Source organism: Mytilus galloprovincialis, chromosome 6 (genome assembly GCF_965363235.1).
Source record: "Mytilus galloprovincialis chromosome 6, xbMytGall1.hap1.1, whole genome shotgun sequence".
Taxonomy (NCBI): Eukaryota; Metazoa; Mollusca; class Bivalvia; order Mytilida; family Mytilidae; genus Mytilus; species Mytilus galloprovincialis.
The window spans coordinates 62,205,415-62,232,017 of NC_134843.1; the positions used below are offsets into that span (position 1 = coordinate 62,205,415).

The following is a 26,603-nucleotide window of genomic DNA, read 5'->3' on the forward strand; positions in this document are numbered from 1 at the left end:
TTAGCACATTTTCTGATATAAAATGCTAAGAACCCTGTTTAAAACTGTTTTGATAACATATTATTGAAAGCATATCAGAATACTATAAATGTAATGATTAGCAGTCAATCATTACAACATCCTGTCTATGTCTCAAGTCCACATCTTACTGTATGCCTATTTGTCTATTAAAGTACAATTTTTTGCCTAAAATGGTCAATTTAGAAATCTTGTCGTGATTTGAGAAACAGCTGTATTTACAAAGTGCAACCTAAAGGGGGTTTACCGATAATTTATATGAGACGCGATTACATAACAGCGAAAATAAAAACCCAACTAAGGCAAATTACATTTTTTTTCATCTATTTTTTTCTTTTTGATTAATAAAAGGTGTGTGCCACAATATTCAAAGATACTGGAGTGAAACACCTGACTTGAATGGAATATTGTTTCCACAGGTAATCTGTTAATAGCGTCCATTATCGTTCTTCTCAGATTTTTATACCAAAAACCTTGATTAATTATATGTAAGAACATCTGATGAGTATTATAATGATTAATTAATATGACATTCATTTGATCAACAACAGAGAAAGGTATGTCAACAATGAACATAAATTATTTTGTAGATTATAAATGATGATTAATGTTGATTAATACGTTTCTAGTTGGTCTGGGCGGGGGGGGGGGGGGGGGTAACCTCAATATTTGTTAGTGAAAAATGTGGTGTTTATAACAATCTTGAGTCGAAGTTGTGTGAAATAGACATTTTTTAAAGTCTATAAAATCGGCCGTGACATAATATTTTTAACAGCTTTCGCTAATTCCACAGATTAAAACTGATAGCAAAGGTGGAATTCGACGTTCTAAATGTTCTGTTGAGAAAAAGAAAATTTATCGGATTTCTAATATAGATGAGATTCTACGAAATGTGTAAACTAGTCATTATATAATCGGCTTTTTCAGTATTTCATAAACAAATGAAACGATATTAAGAACAACTTACAGTTTACACTACGTGTGATTTTAAAGTAATAATACCTAACCAGGACTGAATTGTGTAGCAATACCAACAACATTCTTTCGATCATCGACGAAAAAAATGTCCTCAATTTGTTTCATCTATATTGTAATATATTGTACAGATTTAATGTTTTGGACGGACATTATCAATTAGAAAATATGTCCTTTCCTTGAGGGCACCGTACATGATACCTTTTTCTATTTATTTTCCCCAGATTGAGGTTGATAAACTTTTACTTAGAAATCAAAGTCAGAAGACGCCTATAATAGTCAATCCGAACAAGATGATGAAGGAAGTGACTTGGCAAATACCGGTTATCAGTCTGTAGATATTGATACATAATATAAATTGAAATTAACCTTACGAAATAGGAACATGCATTACTGGAAAATTGTGAAATATGTATAATACCTGATTCCGTTTGAATATCCACTGGGCATGTTAGAATGCTAGGTCCAAATTTAGGATCGGTTCTGATCCGGAACTGGTAATGCTTAGTCACATCTAAATATTTTAACGTAAATGTCGTATGCCACAGTTTTGATATATATTCTTTCCAATGTTTGCCGTTGTCAATTGACGCTTCAATAGAATATGTTGAATGATCTATTGACTGATTCGTTGATAAATAGTTCGGAATCTCAACTGCCTTCCATCGTAAATATATGCTTGAATCAGACTCCATAATGAGAAAAGGTTTTTCAGTTGGTATTTCGTGTGATTCTGCAATAAAACGATTTGACAATATAGAAAATATTAAAGTTAATTTGTGCATCCTTTCTTTTTAATCTACAAGCATTACATTGAGCTCTGACGATATCTTAAAATGTACTGTGCTAAATATTGATTCAAAATGGTTTTTTAGAAGTTTAATCATATATTTTGAATGAAAAGTTTAACATAACTTATAAAGATATTCACTCAAAACATGCTTTATTGAGACAAGGGCAGTCAATGCATCTACGATTATTGAATAAAAGTCCTTTTATCAAGATAAAAGTTACTTGACGGTGTGATTAAAGTAAGTATCGTATATAGTCCTCTCACTGATTAGACTTCTATGCATCTTCTATTCATGGATGCAGACAATAATATAGTATATAATTAAAACGGTCTTATAACCTTTTAACCATGCTAAAACACGTGAAACGAGTTTATTTTATTGAAAATAAGTAGTGTTGTCAAATCGTACACTTTTGCCTAACCGGTTACTCGGTTAACCGGTAATTTAAGTTGGTGTTTGAAAGCCTTATCAATAGAACCCTACAAATAGATATAAGATGTGGTATGAGTGTCAATTTGACAACAAGTCATAAATACGCTTTTAGAATTGAAGTTTTTCCTTTAGCATTATAAGGCTTGTCTGTGAGGATTCCTGGCGAAGTTTGACTTTTAATAATCAAATACACCGTATCAACTATAGCGTTTGTACCAACTTCAGATTAAAAAATCAAAAAAAAAAATCTTAATCTCGTAGAATTGAATATGTCATATGTCTGAAACCGATTATTCTTTCCTTTTCTCTTGTTGTCTCCGAAAATAATCGGGGGTGTTTCAATTTGAAATGATAAATTATAAATAAGAAGATGTGGTATGATTGCCAATGAGACAATTCTTCACAAGAGACCAAAATGACACAGAAATTAACAACTATAGGTCATTGTACATGCTGTACGACCTGTTTCTTCACTGTGTTTGCTTTTTTCTTTAAGCATGTTACTCGTACTTTCACGTATACATTGAGTACATTCACATTGGTTTGCATTTCACAATTTTTGAATTTAAATTAATACTAACCCTTGCACTACGAAGGTTCCACATTTAAATGTAGGTTTATACAATATTAGATCGAAAACGAAATAATAAAGTAATTAGTAAAATGAAATCTCATTACTGATTTAAAATTACTGTTAAAAAAACATGTTTACTAATCATGTTTCTTAAAGATCCTGCCCCGAACTCTAATTAATTTTATGTTTTTAGGATTAACAATAGCAATCAATATAGTGGACCATTGATCTGTCAAACTAATTACCACGACGACAATTTTTAAATAAAACAACTATTTAATGATTTGATTTTCAACACTAATTTATCTCAAATCTATCGAAATTGAAAAAAGTCCGGTTAACCGGTTAGCGATTTTGGTATTCGGTATTCGGTCGTTCGACCGATTAACCGGTTAACCGTTGACAACACTAAAGATAAGTAATGACGTCAAAATTGATATAGGGTTAGTAATTAAAAATGATCTGTTTGAGCGTGGTTTGCGTAAACCATTGCTTTCAGATTCTTTTAATTCGGGTTTTTTTTTCTAAACAGCGTACGTCAATTAAATCAACATTCCTATCAAGACTGAAATTTAACTGTTTCATTATATATTAGTGTCCGGCATAACAAATGAACAATCTGTATCGCTTTAAAAGACCCAATAAATTCAAAAGTATCATTTATCAACACCTTAAGGAGCACAATCATCCCATAAAATATTTAGCAGCTCAACTTTTGGATTCGAGCGTCACTTGTGAGTTTATAGTAGACGAAAGGCGCGCCTGGTGTATATACAAAATTCAGTCCTGGTATCTATGATAAGTTGTCTGTATTCGACAAAACCCTTCAAATTATTGGTCCACAATGCTCTTCAGCTTGGAATTTGTTTGGGCATATTATCATTTTGATTTGTGTTATTTGACGAAAAGCGCGTACGATGCACACAATCACAAGCATGATGTGAAGTGGGTTTTTTGTGGTTCTTGTTTTCACAATAACGTAATTTTATAATTCCATACAAATTCAATAGAATGTAGCTTCTCCAAAACATAAACGTTATGATTAACAGCTGCTCAAATTTCACTGGACGTATAAATATTTAAAAAACAAGAGTGCACCCGCTGAAATGTCTCGCCTTATCATTGATATCATGTTGATCGTGGTAAATATGAAGCTTTATTATAACTATCACATAAACTTAACATCATGCAAGAAAATGAGTCAAGGTCATATAAACCAAACAAGATTTAGATGTATAGCTTACAATTCTTCCATACAACACATATATATGATTCATTGCTCATAGTTTAAGCAAAACAGACCAAAACACCAAAAAAACAAAACACTGGACAATGAACCGTAAAATTAAGGTCAAGGTCAAATAAACCTGCGAGACTGACATTTACATCATTAGATATTTCCATACACCAAATATAGTTTGACCTATTGCATTTAGCAAAAAAGACCAAAACTTAACTGTGACCACTAAACAGTGAAAATGAGGTCAAGATCAGATGACATCTACCAGCTAGACATGTATAACTTACACTCATTCCACGCACCAAATATGAAAAAGCAAATGAATTAGTAAAATAAATAGATAGATAAGTGTAGAACTGTCCCATGTGGCCTGATATGTAAGAATCGTTTTTTTTTTAAGGTGGAGAGCCCTTTGCTCTGTGTATGTAGAAAATTATTGAAACAACTCTCTGGAGAGTCCCTAAGGAGCCTTTTCCAAGTTCAAGTATCTTTCCCATCCAGCATATCATATTACTTTAGTGGTATGCCGACCTGTATATGCCTATTGGTTTAATTGTTAATTCTTTCCAATCGAAATATGTGGGAAATATAAGCAACTTGGAAGTTAAACAACAATTAGACCTACCAGTAAGATTTCAACTGTTATCATTCAATGTACAAAATTATATCTTTCTACAAGCAAATTACCTCGTGGTGTATGTCTTCTTTCATCAGCTTCTATTTTGTGATTTCTAAATTCATCTAGGTCAGTAAATACAGTTTTACAACGTCCACATTGAAGACGATCCTTGCCTATCAATACAAAATTAAGTTTAAAATAATTGTATCTAGAATATCTTTCTCTTTCATTTGTAAATTTAAAGTAAACTAGTCTCTTTCTTTCGACTAGAATACACGGACAGATTTATAAAACGAAAACTATTGCAATACTTTAAGTCTAAAGAAATGATAGATGTTCATTGAATATTGTAAATAATAAACTAACTTAAAAACGAAAAACGGTTGCAAAGGGTAAGTAACGGGTTTCTACTCTGTTAACATACAGTAAGCCTCATCTCTTAATAAAAAAAATGTCATTGATGTGTGGAATATTCCTTTTTGTCATGAATTCATTAAATATTTGCCACTACTCGTGATGCTATCAATCATAATCATACAATAAATGACCAAGAACGTTCATACATTGTTTACATCAAAGAAATACTAATGCATGTATTTTACATAAATTTAATAAGTTATTTCAATTCACGTCCAGTGATATTTTGTCAATACATATCAATAGTTAACGAGAGGCGAAAGATACAAAATTACATTCAAATCGCAATTCGAAATCTAACTGACAACGGCATGGCTAAAAAGAATAGACCAACATAAACAGTACACGAAACACAACATAGATATAGAAATAACAAATATAACATCAAAACTAAATACATGAATTTGGGATCGAAAAGTAATAATAATAAGTTAGTACACAACGCTAAACACTTCTTATACTTATATGCAGGTACCGATTTTAATATCTTCTTTAATGTTCAGCATTACTTCTACTTCTATTCGACTGGTTGTCTCCATGTCCAAGTAACAATTTTCCAAAAGGTTTTCAAGGAACAATTTCAACTTTTCCTTGAACAATGTTTTGCTCTGAAAAAGCTCATTCGATATAACAGTCCAAACAATTAAACTCCCTGTTTCAGCCAAACACAGATCTATACCATCTGCAGAAATGTTTGCCTTATCTTGATTGATGTTATTCACTTGATCAGCTGTAATGATGTCATCGGTTTTGATAACAAAAGCACCTACTCTATATGATGGCACTACAAATAAGATTCGTAAAAACAGATGTTCAAAAATGTCTATGATACACTGTTATATCCGACGTATAATAGTTGTAAAAAACAAAGAAAGAAAAATTAGATATTTATCAATGCGATTTCAGTAAATTTTACAAACAAGTAAAGTTTGAAGTACGAGGTTTAATTATTCCGAACCCGTATGATCACTATTTTGCGATAATAAAAAGCAATAAAATAAATCTAACGTATTCTAGCGAAAGGCCATTGAAAATAAACTCATGTTGAATGGTTACTAAAGAGGTGAAAGATATATAACTTGACATACACATTTGTATCATTGTTGTAATTTGGAAATATTGAGCAGTATTACAAAACTACGTGTACATGTAATTACATTAGAAAAAGTGTTCCTAAAGGCAAAGACCGGGGTGAACTATTTGTAACAAGCATTTTATCGCTATTTTTAAGATAAAACGGTTTTAAAATGAACCATCTTCTATAATGCGTTCATGCATTGACTTTATCGTCACAACTAATGATCTAATTGTAAAATATAATGTCATAGATCGTAAACTATGTGTTTTGAAGCTTTATATTACTTAAACCATTAGAAATAGGTGCAAATCTTAAACATGTTAAATAGAAACAAATATTGCAGTTAAAAATTTCGCAAAATTAATCCTTACTGCATCTTTCCTAATACTTACAATAAGACTTCTTCGTTCCTGCAAATATCTGGAAAATATCCGATAAAGCAAATAAACATAAACAGGTATTTAGAAATTAAGGATAATGCTTTTCAAACAATAACATACGAATAAGTAAAAAAAAATGGAAGGTTTCTCTATTTTCTTTATTTACAACAATCAACAAGGTCTCAATTTATAAAAGTATTTCAAATATGGTTCAACAAACAAATCGTAAAAAAAGAAATCAACATAAATAAAAGCCACCCAAAAAGTCACAAAATGATTGAAAAAACACGAATAGATCACAATGCATGATCACGTCTATCAATGAAATGGAAATAAATTATAGGCTATTCATGCTCTGAAGTCGAAGAAGGACCGAAAATATCAAGGAAATAAGAGAAATAAAACCATATCGATATATTCAATTGTTCATAAAACACTACTGAATTCCCAATTCGAAACTATATTAATTCCCTTCTTCTACTCCAAACAGTCATTAGTAGTGTTATGTACTCGAAAAACACGTCATCATATACTGTGCAGTATGAAGTTTTCAACATTAGTCATTTGTAGGTTGACCACAGACCTTCTATATACCCCTCCATAACATGATATAACTGTTTAATTAAACCGAAAATTTTTTATAGACACTATCTGTAGAGGTGAAAGGACATCGTTTTTCACTATTAAGCTGTAATCCAAAACCATAACTATGCACACTTGTAAGATTAATTTGAGACTTTTATAGTACTGCTTGGTTTCTACATGTACGTATACGTGTTATAGCTTTCTTTATGTAACGTCATGGTATCTATGAGGTAAAAGTCCTTGTCATTCCATCATGAAATAGTCCATTTGTAAACACTTTTTTTACTTTGTATACACAATGCATTGTTCAACATGTTCAATTATGCGATCACGAGGTTAGTGACGGTCATTCGTTTTGTCTAACATTTTGGTTTTCAGTTTTGTTTTGTCTAACATTTTTGTATACGGTTTTCGGATTACCTCTATCAACCAAATCATATTGTCTTAATAATCGCGATAATGTGAGAAAGGTTCCGTATAAATTCGAGGGGAGGACGCTTGCAAGGTAGGACAAGGAATATCCAACATTGCAAGTACGCATAGAGGGGAATTTGAGGGATATTCGCCGGCAGTGGTGAAAAACAGGCAAATTCGTTTGAAATAAGAAAAACAAGTTAACATATCTGAAACATACACTGGCTACCAACTAAACAAAATCCGGCATTTTTAATATAAGGTTTAATTACCATGTAGATACCACGATGTCCCACATACATTAACAACGTAAGATAAGTTCACAGATAATAAGGTATGTCTAATGCAATAAAATATGATAAAATATCTGTTTACGCGCGTTTCAGCTTTTATTTCCCTTCATATTTCAATGACATGAAATATATTCTGGTTAATTTGTGTCGTATATACTAGTAGATAAATAAACATGATTAACCTACTTTTTGAGTATTTGATTCATAATTGATATTGTGGATTCATTTACCACCAAAGTCAGCCGAATCAATTACTGTGTAGAGGTTATTATATTTAAGTATATTGAAACTGTTTACGTCCATTAGTTTTTTATCTGATGTGCATATGTTTATCTCAATGCACGAAAAGGTGGCTGCAAATAAGATATGTCCAGTTTTGTACATCAGAAACATTGATATGCATATTTCAATATCAATATACACAAACCAAAAAAATCAACAACAAATGACTAATTTAAAATATTTTAGAGAAACCAGATGTGATATATCAAAAGCATAGGTTATCAGAATTATTCTACTGTTGCACCCTTTCAGCTTTTTTGTATTTGACTAGTACTGATGTAGTTATATAAGTAAATCACGAGTTTGCTTTATTTCATATTGGAATATCGACAGGAAAAACATTGTGTATACAAGAAAAACAGACCGATGTCTGTGGTTGAAGGCCAAACAAAAATATCAACTTATTAATATTTAAATAGAGGTTTTGTCAAATTCTATGTCTACCATAGGTTATACTCAAATAGTAAATGCTATATGAGTATGATATTCATTGAAATATAATTCCACAGATTCCCTACAAATGACGGCATGCAACTAGTTTTCACCATTTGCCTACAACAATGAGCAAAACAATACCATATACATGATATATGTACACATAGATTGTCCCAACAAAATAGACTGAGTATTTGAAATGGTTTAGAAGGACGTAATTGACTAATTGACAAAGAGTAATTAACGAAACAACATAAGAAAAGACAAACAAATAACAATGAATTGCTGGCTGATGACAGTGAATAAGCACAACACGAAAACTTCGTGGTTCAACATGTTTACGACGAATGAAATTCCCCAAACCTGGAAGTGTGTAAGTGGTATAAAAGCACAACATAACAATAAATTGTGAATATTACTTAAAATGATTTTATACGGTCACTAACAAAACACATGCATTGTCAAGTTGCATTAACATAAAAAGAAACAAAATATTAGAAAAAGATTTTAAACAATAGAACGAACTATATGTAACCTATGTTTAAACGTTTGTGAAATGTAAATGATTCATAGAATACAGGAAAATGAGACATGGAACTGTATTTCTTAGAAGAAACATTAGATGATTCTCACCTTGATACACATTCATATTAAAATTACGAAAACGTATCATTTTTTTCTTATTAAATACGGAAAACGTTTTAATGATATTTGGCACAACTTTTTGGAATTTTGGATCCTCAATGCTCTTCAACTTTGTATTTGTTTGGTTTATAACTATTTTGATATGAGCGTCACTGATGAGTCGTATGTAGACGAAACGCGCGTCTGGCGTACTAAATTATAATCCTGGTACCTTTAATAACTATTTACACCACTGGGTCGATGCCTCTGCTGGTGGACGTTTCGTCCCTAATGGTATCACCAGCTCAGCAGTCAGCACTTCGGTGTTGACATGAATATCAATTGTATGGTCATTTTTATTAATTTCCTGTTACAAAACATTGAATTTTTCGAAATACTAAGGATTTTCTTATCCCAGGAATAGATTACCTTAGCCGTATTTGGCACAACTTTTAGGAATTTTGGGTCCTCAATGCTCTTCAATTTTGTACTTGTTTGGTTTATAACTATTTTGATATGAGCGTCACTGGTGAGTCTTATGTAGACGAAACGCGCGTCTGGCGTACTAAATTATTATCCTAGTACCTTTGATAACTATTAATGAACATTAAAAAAGTCGAATTTGTTATAATATTTTCGAAATAAGTAAACAAACGAATGATATAAAGACAGACACCTAAAAGTTTGCTTCCTTGCATTGAAGAGAAGTAAAAAAAGAAAAACTGTAAAATAATTAGGAAAAAAGGGGATACAGAAGAACGTTCTAAACATGCTAAATGTAAATATGCAATTCATATTAAATACAGTTACCGATATAGCAAATGTATAGAGTGCGTGATCATTGTTCATGTGTAATTTTAAAGGAAAAAACACTATGTGTCAGTAAATCTGGTGTTTATAATTTTTTATATCTTTTCGCTATACGACAAACGTTTCTGTTTACCTTTCTACATTCTTTCTTGTGCTTTTGAAACTTGTCAATTTTATTACAAACGTATTCACATAGTCCACAGAATAACTCATCTCCATCTACAAAGAAAATGTAGAGTTTGCATCAATCAAATAAACCTTATAAACGGAACAGTGGTGTTTTATACCTTCTTGTACATGAAGTTCTATTATATTTAAACAGCATTTTTGTTATGCTTTCTCAAAAAGACAGAAATGATATTTTTAGTGACATCATCTTCGTAAAATCAATGGATCAGCACTGACTTCCGAACTCTATTATGATATTACTGTTTTATTACACGTTGAAGAGAAAGGTAGCATTCAGATCATTTACAACTGGCAATTACGTATAGTTTAGAATTAATGTACAAAAAAAGCAACGGACTAATATATTTAACACAATAGTAAACGGCAACCACTGAATTACAGGCTACCGACTTCGGACAGACACCAACATACAGAATGTGGCGTAGATAAACATGTTAGCAAGATTCCAATCCTCCCCTTACCTGTAACACTGCTTTAACAGTTCAACATAAGAACGAACTGTTGTACAAATAAAGATACATATAACAAAGCAAAGCGTGGACGTGACTGGGTACTTATACATCTAAACAAGACAATAAAAATCAAAGCCAAGAAGTAATAAAAGACTCACAAAACCAAAGGCCGTTTACACCAACAGTTATAAATAATAATTAAGAAACAACACGAACTCCACTAAAATCCGGGAGTGAAATCGGGTGCAACATCAAGACACTAAGTACAGATAGGAGAGAACTTGCAGACAATCAGTACACATACAATATCAAATGGATATAGTGTAAAGACGTCATACACAGTCACAAAATCACATGACATTGTACAATGCAAAGATACAGGAGTAAGACGACTTTAAATATATTAACTTCTACAAACTAAAAATGTGTTGCTCTAAACCTGATTTTCATTGGTTATCAAAGGTACTGGAATTCTAATTTAATACGCCAGATTCGCTTTTAGCCTACATAAGACTCATCAGTGACGCTCATATCAAAAAAATTAAAAGCCAAATATGTACAAAATTGAGGAGCATTGAGGACCCAAAATTCAAAAAAGTTGTGCCAAATACGGCTAAGGTAATCTATTCCTGGGATAAGAAAATTCTTAGTATTTCGAAAAATTTAATGTTTTGTAACAAGAAATTTATAAAAATGACCATGTAATTGATATTCATGTCAACACCGAAGTGCTGAGTACTGGGCTGGTGATACCCTCGGGGACGATACGTCAACCAGCAGTGGCTTTAATTCGGGATTTTGTTAATGTACTGGCATATATTATACATCAAATTCCCTTTAGTCATATGTTATACAGTTGTGTACTTATTTGAGTAGCAAAACACCCATAATATATTTATATATATAGTCAACACGCGCTGATCATCACCCATCAAGATACTTCATAATAAATTCGTATCTTTTGACATGATTTTCTTTTAAATCCAATGTGAACCTATCCATGAAAGCTCTTTGAACAGAACAGTATCTATAAATCTAAATGTAAAAATACAGCACTTTTAGTATTTGAAGTGACATTGAATTATCCATTTTGAGTTTTACGCATGTCATCACTATTTGATTGGCCTTGATTGAATGTCCCTAGGAACTCTTCGTTTATATTCTGTATGTATAAAAATGCCTGTTCAAAGTCATAAATATCACTGTTTTCCATTCGTATGATGAATTTAAACATTGAATTTGCCATTTGATAATGAAATGATAATGCTGAATTTCCTTGGAGTTCGGTATTTTTGATATTTCACTTTGTATATAGTGTGTTGTTTTTCTTTTCATCTTTGAGAAGGATTGATATGAATTCTTTCTTCTATGAGTATAAAATCCTGTCGTCAAGTAGGGTGCACAATAAGAAGTTAATCTTAGGATATTTACTGTCAGTTGAAATAAGACCAGACTCAAACGCTCAATTAATTTGTTTTCGATAATAAACAGCTTTGTAATAATATCGTTTTCGATGCATTTGTTGAAATCATGCAGTGTGGTACTTCACAAACACTAAAACCCGATATCTTTTACTATTTATGTTCTACCATTTCTGGGGCAGAAAAAATGTCGGATAAAGCAGGGTGTCGGAATACTTAAGGTTTTTTTCTGGAAGGATAGGCATACTATGGGACCAGGTAAATGTGTCGGTTAAATTTGGTTTGTGTTATTCTTTGTATGCTTTATTTTATTCAACACTACATGTAGTTTGCGCGTTTGAGCTAAACATTCAACTGACTAATACATTGTTGATACAGATTATTCCTAGTTGTATTTTCTTCATGTACTAAACTATTAAGCGTAGTTATTACTGTTAATGCGCTTTAAACCTTAATAATTAATAAGCATTACCTGAATCTGAATCATTGTCATCTTGTAGGACATGTTCACCTTAAAAAAGGAAATCAAATTTCAATAAGCATCTATTGTTAAAAAGTGCTAATATAATTGTTGTGTTAAGATGATGAAAGTTATAGCAGAAAACAAAATACATTATGTTTTGAAAGGTTAAAAACTAATAATGAAAATTCAAATTAATTTTAATTCATAGTATGACTCATAGGTTGGTATTTAATAAGTCAATGAGGGGGATTCCTTTTAAATAACAAGGAGGTTGTCGACAGTTCGAAAGTCAGTGCTACGGTTCTGACTTGATTCACATATGTCATATAATTATTTTTAGTTGCCTAAATAAGAAATTATTAAGAAACATAGGTTCTTACACCTCGTAATAAGTGGACCTTCAATAAATTTTGTCACTTTTGTTTGTTCCTTTGGTCCTATTGTATATGCGTATTTATACATACTGATACCTGAATTTTTAAATGTGGAGGTTTGGGCGTTTTTGGTAATAGTAAACCAAGAACATCGCGTCAGAAGCACAACTTTTGTGTAAATATAAAAAAGAAGATGTGGTATGATTGCCAATGAGACAACTGTTCACAAGAGACCAAATGACACAGACATTAACAACTATAGGTCACTTCACGGCCTATATCATGTATATCGCATAGTCAGCTATAAAAGGCCCCGATATGACAATGTAAAACAATTCAAACGGTAATGTTGTTTTCATTTAGTAGCTCACGGTCACAAACATTATTAGTTCACTTGTAAATAAACATGCATTTATTGAACAATCATAGGCATCACTGCTAGCAGGATATTTCTTGTCCGTTTAATCTGTTATTTACACCTTTCTTATCGAGTTCAAAATTTGAAAAAGTTTATTTCCAAATCGATTTGTACACTAACGATATCATGATAAACGAGCCTTTGATGCATTAATAGTAAGTGTTGGAGTTTGTTTGACGTGAAATACAATTCTTAAAAGTTGTGAAACCGATTTCATTTATTGTAAAAATCGTCTTTTATATGTCTTGTTTTGCCGTCAAATTTTAATTTCAGTGAAAAGAGTAGGTCCGGTAAGGGCCGATTTCAGGTTCATCGAACGAAAGTTTTTGGACACTTTTTAAACACTTAAATGTCAATTTAAATTGATTCGATTAGTTAATGTAAAAGATTTCAACTGATTTAAAAACGCTCCGATTTAAGCTTAAATATATAAAATCTATCAAATATGCCAAAAAACGTCACTTTTCAGATGGTTTTTGTCAAAAATGAAAGTGGCCGCATCCGTGTTCATCCTCAACCTTTATATATGTTATGTATTATCATCAAATACAACTTACATTTCAATATTATGAATGAACACGAATGCGGCCACTTTCATTTTTTTATGTAGCAGAAGCATTCTACTTTCCAGTAAATGGCTAAAAATTTACATTTTCATACTTTTGTAAAACTGCTATATTTTGGGGCCAAAAATTGGTCTTATTGAACCTACTCCTTTTTAAATATTTCTCTGCGTTTCAGAATATACATAATCAAAATTGATAGAAATAACAGTTTACGGTGAAATATTTGAATGTTTTGTATTCTTTTGATCAATTACATATCGCAGTTGTTACAGAGGAAATGTAACTTCTGATATTTGAAAGTCATCAATGACTTATCAATAGACAATGACCTTTTTACAATAACGTGTCATAATGCTGGACAAACCTATCAACATAACTAACTGTACGTTTTCTTTTCACACTAAAACCTAGAGAAAAAAATGTTTTTACCTGTTTTTACTTTTATTCCAGCTGTTTCACTGTATCCATGTATATTAAATGCTTGAATGGTCAAGATGTAATTTGTATTTGAAACTAAATGTAAAACAAACACAGAATCAAACATGTGGAAATCTTTACTGGTATATCTTTGATTTATACCCAACATAATCATATGAAGCCATGTCGATTGCGAGTCATCAATTATATTTAATGTGTATCCATTCATTTAGTTCCGATATCTGTAAACTGGATTCGTGGTAAATGGTAGTTGAGACTAACATGATATCACAAAAACATGAATAAACAAACAACTTAAAGCCAAACCAATATTTCACAATATATGTTATAAAGTTGTAGTATTTCAAAGAATATGGGAATTAACTATTTGTTTTCCTCTACTAAGTATGAAAGTGTAATAAAAAGAACGTCAAATATGCCATATCCTAAAGGCGAACCATTTCTAAATTCTTAAATTCTGTTTATCAATTATAAAAATCGGGCTCACATGCATATTACTTTGAAACTATATATTCTGTGGTGCTAAGAATCTGATCTGTATATCCAAAATGTCAGAAGATCTTAATACACTGAGTGTCCCTCTTTCCACGCTAGTACACATCTGTCCTAACGTACAGACATAACAATGTATTTGCTACACTATTATTTCATAAACAGACAGAAATATTTTGTTTTAAAAACACCCAACATCGCCCTACTTTTATATTTGGATTTTTTCAAGGCGTTTTATAGGATATTGCTGATAAGCTTTACTAAATTCTTTTACAGATGCAATACTTTTATTTGGAAGTTCGACTGTACCTGAAGAATATTTATTTAAAACGGGAAAATATATTCTAATATTTTCGGAGATGTTGTTTACCAAGCCTTTTATATATAAGATATGATCTGGGTAAATGTGCGGGTTCTTTAAATAAACTTATTCGAAAAGGTTACTATTTCAACACTGTAACATGTGTAATGAGTTATTTTATATTATAATTATTGCTGTAAATATGATTTTGTTATCTTCAAAATTAAAACCAAACTTAACAGTATTGTTTTGTACATATTCGTGGTTATACAATATGTCAAAACCTATATGTTAGCATTGCACAAAGTCTTGTTGTTCTCTGATTGTTAATGACGTCGTTACACTAATTTGATGTTGGATTGATAATGTTAGTCTTGTTATTTTCTAGTTGTTGTTTTTGCATGAACTTTCAGTCAGTAACTGCAAGTACTCTCAGATATCTACCTGGCTGCTTTTTGTTGTTGTGATGATATATATGTTCACTGCAACGTCCGTCTGTGTTTTTGTTTGATGTCTTTCTGCTTTGTATCGATCTGATGAGCTTACACCATTTTCGACTGTTTTCTTTTTTTTAGTTTGTTCCTACCTTGTATTTTACATCACTGTCACACGCATGTAGGAGTTGGTGCCAGCACAATAGTTTAACCCCTGTCTGCGTTCTGAATGTGCCTCTCTAAATTAGGGAGCCGGTAATTCAGTGGTTGTTGTTTGTTGCTTTTTATCATAATTGTTTTTCGTCATTATTTTGTACATACATCATGATATTAGTTTTCTCGTTTAAATGGTTTACTTTTAATTTTGTAATTGTGTGGCCTGTTACGACTTACTTTGCGGTTTTTATTATTGTTGAAGAGCGATTGGCTTATAATTGTTAACTTGTATGCTGGTTGGTGTCTTTATGAGAGTTGTCCCATTTTCAAACATGCAGCATCTTCTCATGTTCATATTTTGTTTCGTGAATGACATGTTTTAATGATTTTTGTTGTTTACTTTGATTTGAGATCTAATTGGAATGTCTTAAAGATTGCAGTTTTAAAATATTTTTTTCTATTTAGTTCTAAAACAGTTGAATAGTTGTGATGTTTCCTGAAAATACAATTATAAATAATGCCATTAACTAATCTGATCAATCTTATTCTGTTTATTTTATTTTTAATCGTTATCGTGATCTTTACCAAAGGCATTATATATAAATATGCCTGCCATTGCAACTTCCTTTTCATTAATAACATAATCGTACATCACAGATACGCGACGTCATTAAGATTTCGGCAGCATGGCAACACATAAGCTTAACGCTAGCACAATTCTTTTTTTTTTTTTTTTTTTGAAACAATAAAATCATCTGTATTGCACTAAATGCTGTTTAACAATTTACTTAGCTTACATAATTGGGCTAAATATCCCTGTACATTAATCATTATACATCCAGGGAGAATATATAATAAAATATTATATTAATGTTAGTATTTTACAGTTAAACATAATGCATTATACAGATAAACATCAATATAATTGATTCATTCATTATTTTATTTTTTTGGTGTCTGTTTGCAAATCGGGAAAAATAACGGATGTACGCCGAACCGGTTTTTTTTATTATATTATGTGTGCTTATTTTCTCACAGGTTACCTGTGTATTGTAATAGACAACTTTCGAGTTCGATGCATTTCCGTCAAAAACTCTGGTTTTAGTGAACATCAGTCGTGCGTTTAGTGGCATCGTCACTTCCGTTCCAATGTCGAGCAAGTGGTTGGAAAACTCTAATGCTTTTTTACACGAATTATTCGTCAAATTAAATTCTTATAATTGACATTCAGCACTGCTGTTATTAGGGGATTGTGATTAAGTACTTACAAAAACAAACATTATTTCTAGTTAATCCTGCACAATGATGATCACTAAGACGCTTCATGAACGGTAATAGTGCAGGGATATATCTGGTAAATGACGTCATAAAAGCGCGCGTAGTTGACAAGTTTTTTTCTGGTGACTGATGAACTCGAAAGAGGTCTATATTAGCCTTACTTATTCTTTTATGATGTAAAGGATTTATTTGTCCAAGTTTACATGCTTGATCATGCTTATCAAAATAAACATATAGGTAAGTGTATACAATTAGGTTAAATTCAAATCAATAGGTTATTTGCGATGTATTTTTTTTTTGGCACCTCGTGGTATATTATTTAGACTAGGGCCAGGTAATTAGCATATGTTGATTTATCAACCAGTAATACCTTTACTTACAGGTTGCAATATTTTAACGTCTTTATTAACATTTTTCCGGTTTCAATATTTCTTATCGCATTTTTTTTTTTATGTCGTTTATTTCCTTTTTGAACATTTTAAAAATTTCTATCTCTGTTTTTTGTTGTTTAAAACAAAAAGGGCCTTATATACGGAGAAAAATATATCTGTTATCATGGTGTTTAAATCAGAATATTTTATATCTGCTATTTTATAGCCAGTTATTAAATTTTCTATCTTTAGAATGCGTCTGTCTATTTGAAGTTAAAGTTGTAGCTTATATATGTCTTGCCAGGAAGTATTATGTTAAGGGCATGTAATAAAAAAATATCTATATTTGTCAATTTCTTTGCAAAAATACAAGAATGTCTTCTATAATACTTTCCACTGAGCTTTTTTCTTTCTAATTAGATATTGAATCTGTCTTAATTTCAAATATTTCATAATTTTAACATGTTTTATACAAGCCGGGCCGGGAACAAATATTGGTATGAACATTTCTGTATTCAAGACTTTCCGATTTTATGTGATTATTAACAAATTGTCCTAAATAATGTACTAAACTAATTATAAGTTAAAACATGAAGTGAACTTCATCTTGCAATGTGAAACTGGGCATACGTTAATACATATTCAAAACCCTACAACTTCCATTATGACAGTGATTTGTGATTAATATCAGAGGATAATGAGAAACATTTTTGCTGTTGATTGTACACTGTATAATGACAAAGACGTACTAGATGAAAAAGTTTTTGTATTTAAAATCAAATTACATTTATATTATACAGTTTCTCTTTACATAACAAGTTAAGTGAATTATAACTACATTGGTAAACTAAAATTAAAATAAAACTGTAAAAATAGTTGAGTATTGAGTAAAACATTGGATTATAAGGGAGATTAGATCACATGATATATAAAGTAATCAATATGTGAATGGCGCTGATTATATACCTTATAACCTTTGTTAAATGATAAATACTCACACAAATCTGAGAATTCATATTCTTCATCTTCCGGCCCAACATTGTATAGATACGTTCCACCCTCTGCCACTATTCCACACCCAATAACATATCCAGTTACAGGAAAATCCTTGTCTTGTTTCCCTTTCCATTTAAATTTGACACCATATGTTGTTTCCATGTATGAAAGGTCTGTAGGGCAGTCTGGAATCTGTTTGGAAACTGTAAACAGTATTCGATTAGAAAAATAACACGATATTAAATTTCTCGCATTTGAATTTAGATATATTTTTTTCATTTTATTTATAGATATACCATTTAAACGTATTCGCATTTTTTGGAATCATGAAAAAGAAAAAAGGAAAGGCTTGGGTCGACAATTTAGGGGACTTGAACACATTTAAAACTGCAAGAAATAAATTCCAGGATACGGTTGAACGCATATATTGTATTTAGTCCTGTAATATTATGTTGTCATTTCTATGTTATATTTAACATTGCCATTAAAGTGCCAGGTGTGGCATGCCACAAAACCAGGTTCAACCCACCATTTTTTCCTTTAAAAATGTCCTGTACCAAGTTAGGAATATGGCCATTGTTATATTATAGTTCGTTTCTGTGTGTGTTACAATTTAACGTTGCGTCGTTTGTTTTCTCTTATTTTTGAGTGTAAATTGACATTGCGATAAGACGTGTCACGGTACTTGTCTATCCCAAAATCATGTATTTGGTTTTGATGTTATATTTGTTATTCTCGTGGGATTTTGTCTGATGCTTGGTCCGTTTCTGTGTGTGTTAGTTACATTGTAGTGTTGTGTCGTTGTTCTCCTCTTATATTTATGCGTTTCCGTCAGTTTTAGTTTGTTACCCCGATTTTTTTTTTTGTCCATGGATTTATGAGTTTGAACAGCGGTATACTACTGTTGCCTTTATTTATTGTAAAGTTGTGAAGTCAACCAACCCTCGGTGTCACTTTCAAGATGTAAGTCAAGATCGTCGTTTCTTTTGTATCCTTTATAAATAATGCCCATTCACAAAATATTTAGTTCAAATTTTAAAATTGGGCGAAGACGTTGTTCTCACTCATCCGATCGAACCGGGGCTAGGGTATAAAACGGATATATTTCTTGAATATATGATGTTATTTAAATATTGGGCAAGGTTAAAAAGTGAGAATCAACTCAAAATTAATTCAGAAATTGCTATATTCTTTACTTTTAAACTTGTTTAGTTGTCAGAACATAAATGATAGTCAGTTTCAGCCAAAATGTGAAAAAAATAATATAACAAGAAAATATTTAAAATCAAAATCCTGAAGCACAGCTGTTTTTCAAATTAAAATTCCGGCGATTGGCAAAGTAGGAGGAGATATCCATGACAATGTTTACAACGGAAGTAGCATGCTACATGTGACTTTAATATCTATAATCTAAAGCATGCATTTTTGAATTGACAATCTACTTCTATATTGCAGGGAATCAATCAATTAATATATAATTCTTTCAAAGCTTTATAATATAGATAATCTTCTAATCTGTGGTGCCAACTTATGTTTAGAAACAAATGTTTTATACTTAACAAATGTATGTAGCTATTGCCAGAGGTGGCTCATATAAGTAATATTTTCAGGATTTGGGTATACCACCTACTTTCCAGTTTATGGACACCATTAGGCATAATATCTCTTTCATGCCTTGTGCAATGTTTAAATTTAAGGTCTCTTTCAAGAGCAGCTTGGTTTTTTTTATTATTGCATATATTGTAATAGTTTATGTTATATTGTTTATTATATTCTGAGTATGTTCCTGGCAACTCAGAGGTGTTTTCACAGGAATGCTCCACTGGCGTTTGCACAGAAAGTTAGAGATGAATTAATATTCATTCATCTTGTTTAATATGAAGTAAACATTTTGATTAATTTAAATATCAATTCATGGAATGCAACTTTACTTTTGTACGCCTTATTGAAACATTCGATATTTCTGGTAAGTTACAGTGACATTATGGTTTTATCTTGTTTATATAAATCAATCACAAGAATATGTGTGCAAGTTTTACTAGTTTCTTCATATTTTCCCTTATCACAGCATGTAGTCAGGGACATGTGCTTCTATTGACATGACAAGCAAATTCACTAAAAACAAATTGTTTCTTACAATGTATCTTAACACCGCCCATATCCAAATAGGCTTAATTGCTGTAAGGGTGTAAAATTCTTTAAGTCATCCCTGGTCCTTAATTTTGTATCATATCTTGTACATTTGTACACACTCGAAATTGATATTAAGGGTACTTAGAGAACTTAACTTTACGACAAATTGAATATTTATAATGATTAACTCTCTATTCATATGTACGAAAGATCAATCTTACATAACCTATATATAGAAAATTTATCTTCTAGTTTATACTATAATCAAACGCTTTCATTACTTTGTGATGATTCCTTTGATAGAGGGTTATTACTATCGATTTAGTTATTGAACTCCTTGTATAATGTTGAAGTCTTCCCTTTGAAAGTATTTTGGATTCAATTACAATTTGACTGACCATTATTGAATATCTGCTTCTCAGTTGATATATTCCATTGTCGTTACCACTATCTTTGATTGTGACTGACATCCACGACTGGGATTATTCGATGAATGTGGATTTGTACACACATTAGCAACACGACTGATGCCACATGTGAAGCTGGCACTTGTTTTTCCTGTGGAACACTTGAGTTCATTTCCGTTTTTTCTGTAGTTTGTGCTATAGTATTTCTTGATCTGCTAGTTTAACGCCGTTTTTCGTTTTTTTGCCATGACGGTGTTAACATGGTTATCTTTTGCATCTTTTTCAAACATCTTTATAAAAATCAATTTTCAAGGCAGCAACTTTGATTTGGGAAAAAAATCCAAATTCTCTTTAGAATTTGTTACTTAGCATAATAAATTCAATTACATATGAGTATTGATTTTGGTCTCGATCATGACCTGTATGCATTACAATCATATGCAATAGCTAGTATTCATTCTTAAAAACAAATTATTCTATTAAGTTTATTCTGTAACTGCTACATCTAAGTTATATTTACATGTTTACAATGCTGAACTCCGCTTTAATCTTTAATCTCCAGGAGAACGTGTTTGATATATTTGGATATAAAGACTTAATGACTAAATACATCAAAAAAAATATTTTCAGGAACTCTTTGTAATGGCAAAACGACGGGTTTAAGCCTGATGACATTATTACAGTACTATAGGTAAATTAAACTTCCTGTTTCATACCCGTATGGTTTTTACTATACGCATTTTGTCCAGCACATCTAGATAGTAGGATATTGTTAAAATTAACATGTTATTAATCAGATCTCTTCTATTAAAAAACATGAATATATATATATCTAAAGTTGAGATTTGAGATGCCTTTTTTAACGATTCCGACGATATTTTCATATATCATATAATGCTTTTGAAATATGACATTTTAACTTATTATATATGTTTGTTTTGCTTATTCATTGTTCTCAATATATAGGAATTATATGCGACTGTAATACAAGTGAGAGGTTAAGCAAGCTTTAAAACCAAGTTCAATCAACCATTTTCTTTATAAGGAAATGCCTATACCAGGTCAAGAATATGAAAGCTGTTTTTCATTCTTTTGTTTTGTTTGCGCTTTTGATTATTTTTTATTTGAATTTTACACGACGTTTGGTATTTTGTCATTTAAATTTTCATTTACGGGGTTTCTTTCGTTATTATTTCATCTTTTCTTCATGATATTTTCTAGTGTTCCAATAAATCATACATTTTCTTTGTGTTCGGTATTATGTTAATTTACTTTGTTCTTACCTTGATCAACTGTTTGTCTATCCTCAACCATAACAAGTTTTTGAATGCTTTTCTTACTTTCATAATCGTTTTTTACGAGATTAAAATTCTTATCACCATATGTCCTTGTGTCATTATTTGCTACTTCTAAAAATATATGAATGTTTTACATTTATTGTGGTAGTTAACAATGACATTGTCGAAATCTGTTAGTTTAGACTGTATAACAACTCGACAATATTATTAATAACATTTAGAATTATGACAAATTTATGAGCATTATTGAAAAATCACAGATCGTCAAAATTGTGTTTTCATCATTTGAAGTCGGTTGAATAGTTGTCTCATTGGTAATCATATCACATCTTCTTATTTTTATACTTATGTTTTCCTTAGTTTATATTGAGTAGATTTTACAGTTGAATTTGGACTCCAATTGAATAACTTGTAATTCATATTCAATTAAGGTAGCACAATACACAGATTTTTTCACTCCCAATCATACACAGTTGTGGAGGTCAAACCGCGTTGTGCAAGAATCTATAAAATATTTTGGAATGCTATGAATATCAAAGAAGCTAAATTCATTCAAGTATGGACATCACAATATGGCAACTAATTACCTAACAATTACTTGTGTAATATTAATGTCATAATGAAATAATCATAATTTGAAAGATTAATGCTTCTTCTTTATTTTGGTACCTCATTTATAAAATTTAAAGAAAGATGAGTGGAATTACATCAGTTTAAAGATGTCTGATTGGGGATGAAATAGTTACCAGGACTATAATTTTGTACGCCAGACGCGCGTTTCGTCTACATAAGACTCATCAGTGACGCTCATATCAAAATATTTATAAAGCAAAACAAGTACAAAGTTGAAGAGCATTGAGGATCCAAAATTAAGATTGGGGATGAAAAATCTTTGTATTGTGCTACCTTAAGGTTATATATTATTTAAAGTTTCATTAATATAAAGGCACAAAGTCGATCACATAAATTGAGTATGTATCCCCTTCCCTTTCATGAATGTGACGTATCGAATTGGACAGTTACCGGATTTGTTATCTTATAAAAGAGGGACGAAAGATACCAAAGGGACATTCAAATTCAAAAATTAAAAAAAAACTGATAACGCCATGGCTAAAAATGAAAAAGTCCAACAGACAAACAATAGTACACATGACACAACATAGAAAACTAAAGAATAAACAACACGAACCCCACCAAAACTAGGGGTGATCTCAGGTGCTCCGGAAGGATAAGCGGATCCTGCTCCATATGTGGCACCCGTCGTGTTGCTTATGTGATAACAAATCCGGTAAATAGTCTAATTCGGTAGGTCACATTCATGAAAGGGAAGAGGATTGTAGTTACGACATAAGGAACATATCCGATATCCTTTGTGAAACGGTTATTCCATAACGGTCAACCAACTCGTGATGGCATCCGTAAAATTTACGAAGGGATGATTTCAACTTCACCATTTGTAACTCTTGGTTTATTAGCTTCCTTGTGAGCAGCAACCTTCTATCAAGAAAATCATGATAGGAAATACAAGCACGGGAATATCGTATCAATTGGAAGATATACCCCGTATGCAGGTGCTGCAGCAACACGGCGGATGCCACATGTCGTACAGGATCTGCTTACCTTTCCGGAGTACCGGAGATCACCCCTAGTTTTTGGTGGTGTTCGTGTTGTTTATTCTTTAGTTTTTCTATGTTGTGTCATGTGTACTTTTGTTTGTCTGTTTGTCCTTTTCATTTTTAGCCATGGCGTTGTCAGTTTATTTTCGATTTATGAGTTTGACTGTCCCTCTGTTATCTTTTGTCCCTCTTGTGTATATATGTTTATGTTCGTAAAAATATGATAAAAAGTATCTATCCAACTACCAGGAAGGTGGTTAACAAATCAATTACTGGTATTAAAACAAAAAAAATACAAGAAAACAGTGCCCGCTAGTTAAATTGATTACTTACATCTTACAAAGATAATATTTAGAACTTCAAGTGTTAAAAGAAAAAGGTAATTTTATAGTTTCAATGAAGGCTTTCAGAAGATTATAAACTTTTGCATGCTGTGTTTGTCGACATAGCGATTCGTTGTGAAGGTAAAACCTTATAACCTACTAATTATTTAGATCGCTACTCAACCCGCAATGCATATGCATACCATTGATTATCTGTATAAACTCGATTGTGTTTATTATTTTGAACTTTACAAAACAATAATTATCAAAGGTACCAGAATAAATATCGTTACCCCAGACGCGCGTTCGTCTAAATAAGATTCATCAGTGACGCTCAGATTCAAATTGTTAGAAAGCTAACATGTAAAAGTTGAAGAGCATTGAGAACCCATAATTCCAAAACGTTGAGCCAAATATGGATAAGATAATCTATAGCATGGATAAGAAAATCCTCAGCATTTCGAATAATTCACTCTTTTACAAACAGATTAATTGATATTCATGTAACACACATCGGGGAAGAGACAAAATGCAACAAAGAATGATTTTTTTCGACGATATTGTGCATGTATTTTGTTACTGGTAGTGTTTTCTAATTCAACTCGATATAAATGTTTGCAAATTTTGACATGTTAAAAAATTTACGATTGGAATATACATTCAAGTAATGGATAATATATGCTTTTTAACGGTTAAGGTTGCTGGCAAACTAGATGAAGTGATTGCTTATAGGTTCACATAAATGTCGATTTTTTTTATACGATAAAATTGCGAAAATGTCTTAGTATTTCTGTGTCATTTTGGTCTCTTGTAGACCAGTTGTCACATTGGCAATCATATCGCATCTTCTTTTTTATATTTATTACCTGTTAATTCGATACTTTTTGATACAATGTCATCACCAGATTTTTTCCGTTCCACTGATCTCTTGGTAAAGCTAGTCACTGAAAAAAATGTCGTTTTCGATGGTCAAGGTCCGTGTATATCTGCGTCCATTCGTTTTTCGTTTTGAAATATCATAAACAAAAAACAAAAAACGAAAGTGTTTTCATTTTTTGTTTTTGATTTCTTAAAAACCAAAATGAAAAACAAAAGTGTTTTCGTTTGTCATTTTTGATTTCACAAAACAAAAATCGAAAAACAAAAGTATTTTCATTTTTCATTTTTGATTCTCAAAAACTAAAATCGAAAAATGAAAGTGTTTTCATTTTTCATTTTTGATTTCACAAACACAAAAAACGAAAAACGAAAGTGTATTCAATTTATCTTTCCCCACACTGTTTAATTGTCATTCAAAAAATGACAATGTTGTCATTTGTCATTCATTTAAAGGTCGTTAAAGTATACATGCACAGCGGTTGTCAGATCAATACTACTTTAATCGAAGATAATGTCGACGGATGCAAAAGTCTTTAGCAATCGGAACAATATGGGTGCGTGAACTTTATTACTTTTAAGTTTAGAATGGTCGATCCAAGATTATTAGAATTGATGACCAAGGTCCATCTGCCAGTATTTTACGAACTACGAGGACGATAATGTATTTTGCTTGATCAAATTTTAAAAATTTCTTCAATTTCACAATTCAAACTGGGATATTAATGCCTTCAATTGGTTAGCAATTAGGAGCCTATCTATACGTCTATTAAACGAGAAGACCTCATTTTGGGTGACGCTTCTCTTCCTTCCACAATAAATGAATCATCATGCCTCTGTGTTCTTTAGGTAACATGCATAGTCGCATTTGTCATCCATTTTTATGATTATTCAGATTGAGTTATTTTGGGAGAAAAACGACAAAATAGGTGTCCGGATATTGTTTCCGTTATCAGACTGACTTTTAGTCATAGATGTGACTTCCGGTTTTAAACATGCAAAAGAACAACCAATCGTATGATAGATTACAAAAATGAAAAATAAATAAGCCAATCAGAGCGTTCTCCATATCATGGTTTTTAGATTGCATTAACCAAAACTAATATACCTCCTTAGAGACAATTATGTTTTCGCGTTTATCCACCTGTAAACTACGATTATACTACTATAATATACAGAGACTCTGTATTCTGTCTATTTTTTTCTAAAATATTTCCTATCTAAGGGGTCATACCAGTTGCATATATATTGAAATAACTAAAGCATGTGAAAACAAGAATGTGTCCATAGTATACGGATGCCACATCGGCACTATCATTTACTATGTTTAGTGGACCGTCAAATAGGGTAAAATCTCTAATTTGGCATTAAAATTAGAAATATCATATCATAGGGAATATATTTACTAAGTTTCGAGTTGGTTGGACTTCAACTTCATCAAAAACTACCTCGACAAAAACTTTAACCTGAAGCGGGACAGTCGGACGGACGAACGAACGGACGAACAGACTAGAAAACATACTGCCCACAAATGGGGCATAAAAATTTATTGTTGAAAGTGAAAGTAGTGATTTGCCCTAAATGAAAGTAGGGTAGAGATTAGAGGGTGGCAGGACTTATTCGGGACGTCG

At 31.5% G+C, this 26,603-nt stretch overlaps 1 protein-coding gene across 1 annotated transcript; it reads right to left on the bottom strand.

Annotated features, from left to right (window-relative positions):
- Positions 1-4,682: 4,682 nt before the first annotated feature.
- On the bottom strand, positions 4,683-25,039 carry LOC143078639 (uncharacterized). The gene is made up of 9 exons (XM_076253486.1): positions 24,963-25,039; positions 22,143-22,268; positions 18,322-18,522; positions 14,283-14,366; positions 12,505-12,543; positions 10,104-10,189; positions 6,540-6,567; positions 5,545-5,853; positions 4,683-4,825 (listed from the first exon to the last, which is right to left on the bottom strand). The coding sequence occupies exons 2-9, from the start codon at positions 22,171-22,173 to the stop codon at positions 4,683-4,685; spliced, it is 921 nt and encodes a 306-aa protein (XP_076109601.1). The 5' UTR covers positions 22,174-22,268; positions 24,963-25,039.
- Between the last annotated feature and the right edge of the window lie 1,564 nt (positions 25,040-26,603).

Bases quoted from the DNA above. Each gene is read 5' to 3' on its own strand.
- LOC143078639 (XM_076253486.1), bottom strand. From the start codon at position 22,173: ATGGTTGAGGATAGACAAACAGTTGATCAAG. The intron at 14,367-18,321 runs GTGAGTATTTAT...TTTTACATTTAG, and splicing joins ATATGAATTCTCAGATTTGT to TTTCAAATACAAATTACATC. The intron at 5,854-6,539 runs GTAAGTATTAGG...TCTTATTTGTAG, and splicing joins AGGAACGAAGAAGTCTTATT to TGCCATCATATAGAGTAGGT.